Raw genomic sequence first — 14,121 nt, 5'->3', positions numbered from 1 at the left:
CCACAGATAAATGTTCACACTTAAGTATAGAATACAATTAGTACCAATCAAAGTACACAGTGTTACCTTGCCTTTAGTAGGTCATAAGACAGTGGTAGCCTAATGTGCAGTGGACACAATTGCGCTGTTTGAAATATGGTCCAGAAGAGTGACACTGATATGGTTAAGCATGGCCTACTTGGAACTGTGGCCCTAGCCTGGATATTTTGGTATGGGTTGTTCAGCATCTCTCCACTTTGGCATATAAACTTGCTTGCTGGAGGACAATCAAGCCTAGCAATAAGGCAGTGGTTTCAGAGCAAGGATGGAAGATGATTAGGATATGGCCTATAAGAAAGACAAGACATAGAGAACATAATAACAAAAATCTACCTTCTTAGTTAGTCTGTATTTTTTTGGCGGAATCAGAATCTTAAATTCTAGTCTATATTACATTACTAGATTCTATTATCTCTTTTTTGTTTTTAAAAGAGAAAATCATAATGAGGGCCCCCCACCAGAAACATTTTTGGAGGGCCTGGCACGTATATGCGCTTCTCCTCACGTATGCCCGCAACCCTACCCCAGCAGTGTGACCTGGGGTCCATGCTGCCCTTTTAACCAGGCCCCCTTGCAGGGTCTGCTTCTTCTATAGTTACGCCACTAGCCGTTTTTAAAGTTTATTCAATTATAGAGTATAACAAAAGCCAAAAAGGTTACTTCATCATGAACAGTTATATGCTTAGGCAGTGCTTCCCAAATAGTGGGGCTACCCCCACCCCACTGGGGGGTGCATAGAACAGTGACAGTGAGTGGGTCAACCTGAAGACCAGCAATGAAGTTATGTGAAGAGAATGTATATTTGCTCTCCTAGATACTGCATAAAGCCCATCTTCAAGGTCAATTAGGGTGGGATTTAGAGCGAAAAAAACATATTTGCTGGCCTAGATATTCCTGGAACCAGCAAGTTAAGGTGGACCCTGATCAATAAATGGACCTTCAGGGCAATAATGCATAGGGCAATTCCAATTTTGAAAAGTTTTTTCACTGATATAACAAAACAATATATTGTACTTGATCCCAACTGAGACAGAATTAATCCTTATTATGAGGTTAATTTGTGTTTAAATAGTTTTTTAGTAGACTTCAAGGAGAATTGAGAATTGAACCCCTTAAGAAAAAACCCCGTACCCCACCCCACGGAGAACCCCCTCTCCCCAGTCTAACTGCTCCCCTGGGGAAATGCTGCATACTTTATACTTACCCCTCGGCGCAGATTCAGCCATCTTCCGGGTCTTCGGTAAGCTGAGTGATAGATTGGCATGTTGGCGCATGCGCAGTTGGGGCAATTTGCCAGTATGCGACAACTGCACATGCGCCGAAATTTACGAAGATTGCTGAAGCGCCGGAAGACCCCAGAAGATGGCTGCGTGGAACTCCGAGACCAGAATCTGCACCGAGGGGTAAGTATAAAGTATGGGGCATTTCCCGGGGGGGGGGCAGTTAGGTTGGGGGGGAGGGAGGGGGGTCTACGTGGGGTGGGGAGTATGGGTTTTTTCTTAAAGGGTTCAATTCTGAGATCCAAACTACAGAAAGACCCCTTATCAGGATAACCACAGCTCCCAAGCATTCTGGATAACATGTCTCATACTCCTATATCTATCTCATGCTTATATTCTGTAATAGCACATTCCTGTATGGAGCGCTATCATTTGCTGGGGGAAATATTCCTAACTATGGAGATTTTTTTTATAAAACTCTTTGCCTTTACTGTAACTGTACCAGTTGGTTACAGAATGACATTTCACTGACAGGAAGAAAAGAAAAATGACTCGAAAAAAAAAGTGCATTTTTCCTGTTAGGAAATGCTTAGTAGGTGGCAGAGTTGAACAGGGGGCGCCTGCTCCACCCATTGGGTATCCGGCTGAGAGGAAAAACCAGTCTCAACAACTTGACTCTGAAACTGATGACACAAGTCACTGTGAATGTCTCGGGCAGGCGCCACAGCAGCACATCTGTCTCCTGAACAAATAAAAGCCTGGAAGACAAAAGGCCCCCTCAATTCTTCCTTTTTCCGCTCAAGCACAGAGTCCCTCAGCTAGCTTTTTCCTGTGGAGACCAGGAAACGCCCCCCCTCCCTCCCATCCCAAGAACTCAGCAGCCAGGGATCAGCTTTAGTCTGGTGCTTGGATCTGAACTTGTATGACTTTGGCATCCCATAATTGCTGTCATTTGAACTGTGATGCAGCAGTGGGCAGAGCCAGACAGCCAATCTTTAACTGTTGACTTATCTGCTCTATGCTAATCAGTGCTGCTGTGGGTTAATAAGCTAGCTGGCAGCTCCATACAGGCTCCTTTTCCCCACAGAGAGGATCACATTCAGCCCTTTGTGGGGGAGGAGGACTGACTGGCACTTTGTGGATAACATTACTGGCCACTTAATAGCTGCAACGCCAAGATGAGAAATAAAAACGAAAAATCTCCTCTGAAAGGTAAGTTGGAATGTTTGCTTGGCCCTGTATAATGCACATGGGGCTGTTAGCGCTGAAATCTGATAATGACAATAGGCAGTCTTTGGTTTATTAGCAGGACAATTAGCATGAGACTTGATTGATGGCCCCGATTGTACCAAGTGTGATGACATGCGGGGGCCGGGCAGTACTGCTTTTAGTTCTCTCGGAAGCGGCAGAGAAGATTTAATTCTATTGTTGCCCCAGGGGATCGTATTGTTGTGCCCGTTGGAGAGTAAATAAGTGAAAGTGCCCTATTGTCTCTGTACAGACCACTGATCGGTAACACGGGGACTGACCCCCCCACATTCCTGCGCTCTTTCATGTGTTTATTGGTTTAGTATTGTCTCGGAATCTGTGATCTTGTTTGTAGAGACCAATTAAATGAATATACCCCAGGGCAAATGCGCGCTCTTATGTAGTTACATGTATCTTTTATTTACTGAAACTTGACGTTGTGCAAATCAGCGGTGAATGGGAAGCTGTTCAATTTCTTTCAGCAGATACACATTACTGCGCTCCAGTGTATGTAGTGTACGGGCTGACTGTTCTTATTTGTATTTAATACACATTTGGTGCAAAGACATTTGAACAAATCTGATTTCAGGACCTGTGCCGTGAACTTTATGTCCCTGTATACATTTAACTTGTTTAACTCCTCAGCGCCCCCTGTCTGCTCGAGATGGTAGTGACCAATGTGAAACTTGTTCAAACACCAAGAAGTCACCATTGAAATGGGGCGGGGGAGTTATATCATAAATGTATTTGTGCCCATCAATTCCGGCAGGAGGGTTACTTTAGTGTATGAATTTTATTCTTACATATCCTAGTTTGAGCTCGGGGTTTCGGATGAGAAATACTCGGACAAATGTGTCATTTGATACTTATAGAAAGGATGGCAGCCTGTGACCTATAGTACATTATTAGTACTAATTATATGGCGCTTTCCTTCCTGACGTCAAAGGGTTGAGCCGACTGTCTAAACTCGCTCCTTTTGCAAAAGGAATCCCCAATCAAACAACATTCATTCCAACCGGTAAAACTAGATCAAGGCTTTATGCTAAACGTATTAAAGGGCCAGTGTTGATGGCGCTTAGTGTCCTTCTTATACCAGGGGCGAGATGAGGTAGATATGTAATGAGCGTGTGTGCCCCAGGCATAGAACCATACAGGAGGGAACTGGGTCTGGCCACCCGGCTTGTTCCTGTTTTTGCCACATTGTCTTAACCATTTCAGCACACCCCTCGCCGTGGCTATTGGTTCAGTGTCACAGAACACCCTGACGTGTTCCAGTGTGTGCAAAACAAATACATAGACATTTGGTGCGAGCGGAGCTGGGTAGATGAAGTGGGAAGCGTCATTCGTGTGTTTGAGGGGGGGGGTTGATGCACTGGGCAACTTTGCCTCCTACCCATGCGTTGGTGTTGCACATGTGCTCACTAACGAAAAGGCCACTGGAAAGCATGATGCGACAGTCAGCTCTTGTCGGGGGCGAGATTGTGTAGGTGCGCAGGCAGAGTGTATGTAGGCGTGCAAGCAGTTGTACCCAGGCATTCTGGGATGTTTAACACGAGAGTCCTACTTCATGCTCAATACTATTAGCTCATCATCTGGCTCTTTGCTATCTGATACATCCTCATAAGCACGACCCTGCCGAAAAGAACGAAGCTAGCATTTAACTGTACAGTATTTTGTAAATGCTTATTGGCCTTGTGTATATGGCTAGAAGGCCCGGGTCAAGTAGTTTCATGAATACACTAGCTTTTGTCTGTGTCACCTTGTTACACCCTGCTGCCCCTGTATAACTCCCCGGCTCCCTGTGCATATGAAAGGCACACTGCTGACTAATACTCATTTCACAGGGCTCAGGGCATAATGTAGCAAAGCGGACATGGTGACATTTGTTTGAAGACAATATCAGTAATTGCCGTGTTTATTTTCCAAAGCGGGAACAGGCCACCGCTACCATAGTTACCAATGCCCTTATGGTAATGCGAGCTTCCTTTCCCTCTACTAGTTGTGCCCCCGTGGCCATTACATTTTGTGTGAAAAGTCACCGTCCCGAGAGGTTTGGTGCCCAGGCCGCGCCTCTCTTGGCACAGGCCGAAGCCCCATACTGTACAAAGAGTTCCTGTCCGCACCATAGATAGAACATAATGAGACAGTAGCACTCCGCCTCGGCCCTACTGACGTCTAAGAACAAATAGAGGCGGAGCGTGTGCTTAAGGCGCCAGCTGACTGACTGACCCCAGCTAGATCTGGGCGCTCTGAGCTTGAGCCTGTTCTTCCTTATTGTCTAACGTAGCCACGCCCACCTCTCCCTGTTATATAAACCACCGCAGCCGTCTGAGCGTCAGAAAGACTGGTGCTCTCAAAGTGTTTGTTCCTCTTGGATTATACACGGCGCCCGATTTTCTCACACACCCAACCATGACTGTAAAGACAGAAACGGCGGCGGGTGCAAGCACACTGACTTATTCTAAGATGAGGGGAATGGTGGCTTTGCTTATCGGTGAGTCCGGAGGATGGAATCTTTGCTTTGCATAGGAGTTATTAACCCTGGACTGCAACTTATACTGTGCACTGGGGGATCATTACTTGGGGATGATGCATTCTGAGACCCTCTTCTCTTTTATATCTTGCAGCTTTTATGAAACAACGAAGAATGGGACTGAATGATTTCATCCAGAAAATTGCAACCAACTCTTCCTATGCCTGCAAACCGTAAGTTTCATTTATTCTTCATTTATCCTTTCAAGCAGGGGGTCAAATATGGGCATCCTTCTGTACAGATCCAACTCCCCCCTAGCCATAAAGTCATCTCATCTGGGGAAAATGATAATCTGTTACTGCCCTGGTGCAGCTGCCATGCAACAAAGTTTTCTTTTTCTAGTGCAGCCATTTGATGCCCCATACATACCTCAAAAATAATAATACTGCTCATTCTACACTGCCGTTGCTGTCCATTATTCCAGTATAGAATTATGCTTTCTAGCAAATATCACAGTTCTTATTTTTGTTCTTATTCTTGGATTGTTTAGTCCCTGTCCATTTGAAGTTTACAGTGTAAGGTTCCTATCAAATACGATGGTCAAGTGTATTCGAAACCAGTTGACCTGCCTGTACAACCCATGGAACATCATTTTCTAAATTGCAGCTATTGCAAAACTGTCATTATAAAAGTAGCTGGAAGTGCCACAACTCTCTGATTGGTAATTTAAGAGGTTTCAGTTAACGTAAAATAATGAAGCTGTAACCAGTTCACTGTGTCTTTAACCAGTTGCCGTAACTTGTTGAATGACACGTCTCTGCCCTCTGATGGTCACAGTGGTGCTGTGCCTTGTATTTATTTTATCCCTTTTCCTCTTGCAGCTCTGAAGTGCAGTCAATCCTGAATATCTCACCCCCCCAAGAACCAGAATTACTGAATGAAAATTCCTCGCCTCCCGTAAGTACTTTTTTCAGAACAATATCTATGTATTTGCATTTGTTTTCATCTGGATGAAATGGAAGCTAGCTAGGAATTATTTGAAGGAAGGAGTATATTTAATACATACTGAAATTTTGTAACCACACACTCTGTGTGTGTGTTACTGAGATTACATTCTGGAAAATCTCAAGACATTCAGTATCTTCATGTTTGTTTTTCCTATGCTGACTCAATAGCAGTGTACCAATGTTCAGATCCGGCATTTCAGTCATGTGTATTAACATGTATTTTCCTTTCTCTTACAGCCTAGCCCTTCTCAACAGATCAACCTTGGTCCTTCATCCAACCCTCATGCAAAACCATCCGACTTCCAGTTTCTGAAAATCATTGGCAAGGGTAGTTTTGGAAAAGTTCTCCTGGCAAGACACCAAGCAGATGAGAAATTCTATGCAGTGAAAGTGCTTCAGAAAAAAGCCATTCTCAAAAAGAAAGAGGTAAATAGTTCTACTTCTCCTTTTTTTTGCCTCACATGTGTGTGAATCTGTCACTGAACACATACATTTATATGTTTATTTGCCTAATCTTCTCATTTTTGTTTTTCCTCTCAATTTTAGGAGAAACACATAATGTCAGAGCGCAATGTACTGTTAAAAAATGTGAAACACCCTTTCCTGGTTGGGCTCCACTTCTCTTTCCAGACAACGAGCAGATTGTATTTTATTCTGGACTACATCAATGGCGGAGAGGTAGGCATAAGCAAAATGCATAAGTGACTGCCAATTGTGTTGTAGCATCCTTGTATTATGGGAAAGTAGAGGCAGAGCTTTGGAAAGTTACTTGATTTAGCATTTCCCTATGGGCTGCCAAGCTTCAGCCTAGTAGATAATAAACCCTTGATTTCCAGCCATTGTTTTCGCAGCAATATACACATACTAATTATTTGTGGTGCAGATGATGCTTGCCTTTTTTTGTTTTCAGGGTTATTTATATATATTTTTTTTTTCTCCAATAGTTGTTCTACCATCTCCAGAGAGAAAGATGCTTCTTGGAACCCAGAGCTCGTTTTTATGCTGCTGAAATAGCCAGTGCGCTAGGATACTTGCATTCTCTCAACATTGTTTATCGGTATGTATCTCTGTGCTTAGCCAGTACTGTGTATATTTCATATGGTGAAACATTAGTCTGAACCATAGTTGGCACTACCAATCAACATGATGATGAATTTGTAAATGAACTGGTGCTTTTTAATGTCTTCTAAAGAATACACAAAGGCAGCTTTTTGTTAATTATGCCCTAGAAACTCTCTTGTAGCAGTCAACCCAAACTGTTTCTAACCACTCTGTTCCTTTGTTGTAGTGACTTGAAGCCAGAAAACATTTTGTTGGACTCCCAGGGCCACATTGTTCTGACAGATTTTGGTCTTTGCAAGGAGAACATAGAGCCCAATGGCACTACATCTACCTTCTGCGGCACTCCTGAGGTAAGTTAATTACGCTTATGTAAAACTTGGAAAATCTCTCCTGTGTGTTTATTTGTGTCTGATCTAATAGACTGCTGTTTTCTTTTACACAGTATCTTGCTCCAGAAGTTCTACACAAACAGCCTTATGACAGGACAGTTGATTGGTGGTGCCTGGGAGCAGTGTTGTATGAGATGTTGTATGGCCTGGTAAGTAAGAAAGGTCCTTCTGTACAGTATGTTCTTCATTCTGTTCAATAGTGCTCTGTCTGGCATTCGGGATCCCTGTCCTAATCCATGTCATCTGTCATAAAATCATTTAATCCAGTCCACAGTTTAAATATTTGTTTCCCTGAGTCCTCATTTAAAAATGGGTCTCTAAGACATAATTCAGTAACAACCCCCTTCTGAATATGTTAAATGGAACATTTTAATCAGGGCTGTGTTTGTTTTTTTTTAAACATCTGACATGGAGTTAGGAGGTCATACAAAGTTGCCAAACTTTCCACAGTTTACAATGTACACTAGTTACAAGTATTTTCATATTTTAATTATACTGTTGTCCCTTATGTGCCAATACATTCTAAAATTAGACAAGCAAATGTGCTATTGTGTGATTTATGCTAATTTGCATTTGTTTTTTTTTCTATTTCCACAGCCTCCTTTCTACAGTAGAAATACTGCTGAAATGTATGACAATATCTTGAACAAGCCACTGCAGCTAAAACCAAACATAACCAACTCAGCCAGGAACCTCCTGGAGGGTCTTCTGCAGAAGGACCGGACAAAAAGGATTGGTGCCAAGAATGACTTTGTAAGTAGTTTCTAAATATAACCATGTGATGTTCCACCAAGGCAAACACGTGTCTAATTACTTTTGATTGGTCTAATCCTATTTCTCTTTCTCTGACAGATGGAGATTAAGAACCACATCTTTTTCTCTCCAATTAACTGGGATGATCTGATTAATAAGAAGATAACACCTCCCTTCAACCCAAATGTGGTAAGTTGTCACCGACTTCCTGAAGTAATAACTATAGAAACGTTTTTGAAAGAAAACACATACTACTTTAGGAGGGTATTCCCAAGCTTCAAAGCTGCTATAGTCAAATGCATTCCAGCAAGCATCCTGTAATGTTTTCTTGAGAACTTGCCTATTAGGGATATTATTGTCTTGGATTCCACTTCAATGTAGTTTCCACAAGAAAACACAATATTGTAGATAAATAAAATAGCACTCTTCCGTATGTATTTACTAAACACTTGTAGCCCAGCTATTGCACATTAGTACTGAAATCTAAACATGAAATTGTAGATTTTGAATAGATGACACACATTTCATACCCACACCCAACCATCTAAAGTGTTAGGGGTAAAAATGTTGCCACTAGTGTTCTAACTGATCATTATTCTGTTTCAGAGTGGCCCAAGTGACCTGCAACACTTCGATCCAGAATTCACAGAAGAGCCTGTCCCCAATTCTATTGGCCAGTCTCCGGATAGCATCCTAATAACTGCCAGCATTAAAGAAGCTGCAGAAGCATTCATGGGCTTTTCTTATGCACCACCTATGGAATCCTATCTTTGAGAGATCCTCCCTTCTTGTCTAGTAGTCATTTCCAATCAAATCACTTTGATTTTTCATTTCCTTTTGAAGAAATTTGCACATCGTTCACAACAGCATCACAGCCTTAATTTCAACATCCTGGTATTGCTGGAGTAGTGAATAAGTGGAGCTAAGAAAAGGATAGAAAAAAAAGTGACTTTGGACAATATCCTCTGTTGTTGGGAGAAATATGAACGATCTGCTGAATTTGCAGCACACAACCCTTCTATTATCTTACAGAGGGATACATGAGGGTTTGTTAAGCTGGAAGAGGGCATCTAAGCATGTCTTATAGTATGGGGCTTTTGCAACGTGCCTTTCTCTTTTGAGAGATCTTGTCTAGTTTAAGAACCATCCACATGACCTGGAGGTCCTTTGGTTTTGACAGTGGTTTTACAAGTGAACAATGGTATGAGTGTGAAGCTTATCACAGTAAGACTGTGGTTTTGCACACGTTAATGTGACATGTGTTGATCACTAATTTTGGGGCATTGTACATTTCTTCCATATGTGGAAGCTAAATTTAATGTAGATAGAAATGTAGTTATTTTTTCCTGTAGATAGTACTAATTAAACATATTGAAATGTGCTCACAATGACCTTTGTTAAAAATGCTTTAAGAAAAGCATTGCTGCTATTGAGATTTCTATTTTTAGAAATGTTTTTGTTTTTTCTTGACCAAAATGCCCCACATTTAGTGGTTCAAGTCTGTAAAGCCTAGTTTAACAAACATTTTTATTTATGTTATATTTTTGACATTCCAGACCATTATTGTGCATATTGTATATAATCAAGAGTTGTATATTTAAACTGACAAATATAAGTGTTGAACATGTACTGTAATTAATAAGATAAAATGTATCTTTTTGTGACCAAACCTGTGGGTTTGCAATAAAACTTTAAAATACAATGTAATTTGTTTATATGTTTGTAAACAAGTGGATGTGCAGGTTGATGGCAGATAGGGTAGTACAGAGCATTCAGTAAATATAGCATTCCCTTTGTTTATTCTGTTAATGGCTCCTATAATTAAAGGAAAACTGTACCCCCCCCAACAATGTAGGTCTCTATGAAAAGATATTACATAAAACAGCTCATATGTAAAACCCTGCTTCATGTAAAGAAACAACTTTCATAATAATATACTTTTTTAGTAGTATGGGCTATTGGGTAATCCTAAATATGGGCGGTCCCCTGGGATTGTAGGATTCATGGTGCACAAAAACAAACCATACATGTTAGGTCATATGAGCTAATTTAAAGACAAGAGTTCTATCTTTTGCTTCCACACTTCTTCCTGTTACAGTTAGATTTGTAGTGTTTCTGGTCAGGTGATCTCTGAGGCAGCACACAGACAATCATGAAATAGTGGTTCAAGGCAAGAGATGAGAAAGGGCAATATTTACTTAAAAAACATATATATACACCAGTTTGGTAAGATTTTTTTAATATGTACCTTAATCTGATATAAACTGTTGCTTAAATATTTATTTTGGTGATAAAGTTTTCCTTTAACTACATTTTCCACTGACACATCCACATGTTTCTTATAAAACTGGATGAAAAGCAAAGCAACAGTTTAGGGTTAAAGGGATACTGTCATGGGAAAACATGTATATTTTTCAAAACACAGTTAATAGTGCTGCTCCAGCAGAATTCTGCACTGAAATCCATTTTTAAAAAGAGCAAACAGATTTTGTTATATTCAGTTTTGAAACCTGACAAGGGGCTAGACATATTGTCAATTTTACAGCTGCACCCAGTCATGTGACTTGCGCTCTGATAAACTTCAATCACTCTTTACTGCTGTACTGCAAGTTGGAGTAATTTCACCCCCTCCCTTCCCCCCCCCCCCCCAGCAGCCTAACAACAGAACAATGGGAAGGTAAGGAGATAGAAGTTCCCTAACATAAGAAAACAGCTCGCTGGAAGATCTAAGAACTTAATAGTAAAAGCCAAGTCCCACTGAGACTGATTCAGTTTCATTAAGTAGGAGAAATAACAGCCTGCCAGAAAGTAGTTCCATCCTAAAATGCAGACACGTGACAGGGGCAGCTGGGAAACTGACAAATTGTCTAGCCCCATATCAGATTTCAAAATTGAATATAAAAAAATCTGTTTGCTCTTTTGAGAAATGGATTTCAGTGCAGAAGTCTGCTGGAGCAGCACTATTAACTGATGTGTTTTGGAAAAAAAACATATTTTTCCATGACAGTATACCCTTAAGCAGAGGGGCAATGCAGCAATGAAAATGCTCACTACTTACTAAATGTGACTTCCCATTGACATCAAAGAGATCAGAATTGACTGAGCCATAAATTACTACTGCAGTTACTGCCATTGATATCAATGGGAAGTGATTTGCAGCAAACAATGAAAGCAAATGATAGAATGCCACATGCTGTGCCACTTTAGATGGGTCTCTAGTGGTGCTGGATGCAAATTAGGAAGTCTGCATGCATGCTTTAATTTCAGACAATGTAGCTGAATGCATTAAAAATCAAGTCTAGGCTTAGAGGGATAGCTGGGTAAGGTTTGTTGTTTTTTTAAATCACCCTGGGAACTTTGCAGCCTTACTTTTAATTTAGTTTTCCTCCCTATTAACTGTGTCATGAAGCATAATTTTTACCAGCCAGGTGGAAACCCTATACAAGACTGATGCTTGTTTGTCACTAGGGAAATGCTAAGCTCATTGTCTGGAATTGCAGTGCTACAGATGGGCCAAGTGCATAAATATACCTGGCATTCTAAAGTAAGTTTTCCCATCAGAAATTCCAGAGAGCTACAGTATAGGCTGGTGACACAGGCTTTTAATATTTCCTTCTATTATATAGCACCAATAAATTAACATAGGGAGAATATGCAAACAACTTGCAGGTTGTGCTCTGGATAGATTAAACTTCAGACTGCAGAGCTGGAAGGCAGTAGTGCTATCCATGGAGCCACCATGCTTTTTGTAGCTGTTTAAAGAAGGCAAATTTGAGGGCGGACTCCTTTGATATTTGTAGCTGGTCAGTGTCGGACTGGGACACCAGGGGCCCACCCAAAAACCTTTGACTAGGGGCCCACCAATTAATCTTAGACCAGGGGCCCACTCTTAGTACTATTATTCTTCCTTTCCTCACTCATCTATTCTCCTTTTCTTTACACACTATAATCTATTATTCCATCTATTTAGCCACTTTGTTCTCATAGAAATAGGGAATGGCCATGAAATAGGCCAAATGTCTAGCAGCATGAGGGCCCACTGACACCTTGGCCCACCGGGACTTTTCCTGGTATCCCTGTGGGCCAGTTCGACACTATAGCTGGTAGCCTGCCACTTAACAGAGAAGTACCAGTACAAAGGTGCCTGCAGCTTGGTTTGGGAGGCTGTCTTTTAAATGTCTGGCCCCAGAAAGATCTGTTGGTAACATGGTTAAATGTACTATAGTAACTAGTGAGTAAGCCCTCATCATAGTTCATTCCACTCTTACATTCAGTAACGTAATGAAGACAGGTCGGGCCGGGTGCAGGTCATGCAGCCCCCCGAGGGGGTGCGGGCCCAGGTGCAATCGCACTCCCACTCTAAATTAATAAGCCCCAACAAGGACTAGTACTGATTTGGTTCTTTTTAGCAGAAACAAACTGGGACATTAAACAAGATAGGTCATATTATATTCATAGAGCCATTACATAACATGCAGCTGACGTTTAGTTCTTACTGGGCTTTCTTGCTACATACCTTGGCTGTTTTTGCCAAAAGAGAAAAACACTTAACAAAGCAGTTGTTTCCAGTTCTATGCCATATTATTATGTCTGCCTGACCTATACATACAGTTGTCTGTCATTCAATGACTGTCATTTATTCAATTGTTAGAATGTTTTTGTTGATTGCATGCACAGATATATTATGACTTACATTGCTGAACTGAATTTGCATTCTCAAAAGCTATGAATGTTTGTATTGCCCATTAAACAAATGTTAGGTATGGAATGATATAGAAATGTAAAAAAAAGCACATGATGTCAGAAATACATATATTACATAACATAGCGTATATTATAGAAAGAAATAAACTAAGGGTGTTTTTTCTTAAAGGAGTGGTCTACCTTTAAGTTAACGTTTAGCATGGTATTGAATGCTCAATTCTAAGCAATTTTTTAATTGCAGAGCTGCTGAAAAAAGTTAAATAATTTAAAAAACTACAAATAATAGAAAATGATTGTCTCAGAATATCACTATATACATCATACTAAAAGTTAACTGAAAGGTGAACAACCCCTTTAATTCAGATAGCACAGTGGAATAGAGGGTAACATTGCAACAGTATTCTCAATAACAGATACCAGGATGCAATTTGTTTCAGCTTTGCATGTTCTCTCCTTTTCCTCTAACACTTAAGAAACACATTATTACTGTTAAAACAACCATAGAGAGCCTATGACACAAAACACTGTTTATTTTCTGTGTAGTATAGTAAAAATTGGGGGTCTGGTAAGCATAAACTCTAAATCTGCATTTTACCTCATTTTTTATAATATTAGATTATGGTCTTTTGTAGTAGAAATTTGTTATGCCATGGTTTGAATGCCTCAATTTTTAAATCTCATTCATGTTAGTATGTATTGTTGTATTTATATGCTAAAAGATGAGGTGCCATTAAACTATTTTCCAGTTGATTATGCAGTAAAGATGGACATCCTATGGTAAAGTCTGGTACTGCAAGCATTTTAGCTAGGAGAATTCACAAAACTCCAACTCTGGCAATATTTTACAAAGATGATGACTAGATATCATTGCTGCAATGCATTTGTGTTTAATCTTTATATTAAAAGCACTTTACTCTGTTGGTACAGTATAAATAAAAGACATTGAACAATTTTGCAGCTGATTGTATTTCAGGGTAATGATTGTGATATGAAATGTAACAAAAAGTGGCATGAAGGTGAAGATTTATTGATTAACTAAGGCAGGGATCCCCAACCTTTTGAACCTGTGAGCAACATTCAGAAGTAAAAGGAGTTGGGGAGCAACACTAGAATAAAAATGTTCTTGGGGTGCTAAATAAGTGCTATGATTGGCCATTTGGTAGCCCATCCTAAATTGAGGCTCTGTTTGGCAGTACACCTGGTTTTTATATAACTAAAACTTGCCT

At 40.5% G+C, this 14,121-nt stretch overlaps 1 protein-coding gene across 2 annotated transcripts; it reads left to right on the top strand.

Moving 5' to 3' along the window:
* Window positions 1-2,219: 2,219 nt before the first annotated feature.
* Window positions 2,220-9,893, top strand: sgk1.L (serum/glucocorticoid regulated kinase 1 L homeolog). Of its 2 annotated transcripts, none has more exons than XM_041562126.1 (11): window positions 2,220-2,471; window positions 5,135-5,213; window positions 5,862-5,937; window positions 6,225-6,413; window positions 6,534-6,665; window positions 6,932-7,044; window positions 7,276-7,399; window positions 7,492-7,587; window positions 8,036-8,191; window positions 8,291-8,380; window positions 8,798-9,893. In XM_041562126.1, the coding sequence occupies exons 1-11, from the start codon at window positions 2,438-2,440 to the stop codon at window positions 8,963-8,965; spliced, it is 1,257 nt and encodes a 418-aa protein (XP_041418060.1). In that variant the 5' UTR covers window positions 2,220-2,437; the 3' UTR covers window positions 8,966-9,893.
* The last annotated feature ends 4,228 nt before the right edge of the window (window positions 9,894-14,121 follow it).

This window comes from Xenopus laevis, chromosome 5L (genome assembly GCF_017654675.1).
Source record: "Xenopus laevis strain J_2021 chromosome 5L, Xenopus_laevis_v10.1, whole genome shotgun sequence".
In the NCBI taxonomy this organism is placed as follows: domain Eukaryota; kingdom Metazoa; phylum Chordata; class Amphibia; order Anura; family Pipidae; genus Xenopus; species Xenopus laevis.
This window is presented reverse-complemented; position numbering and strand designations above follow the sequence as displayed.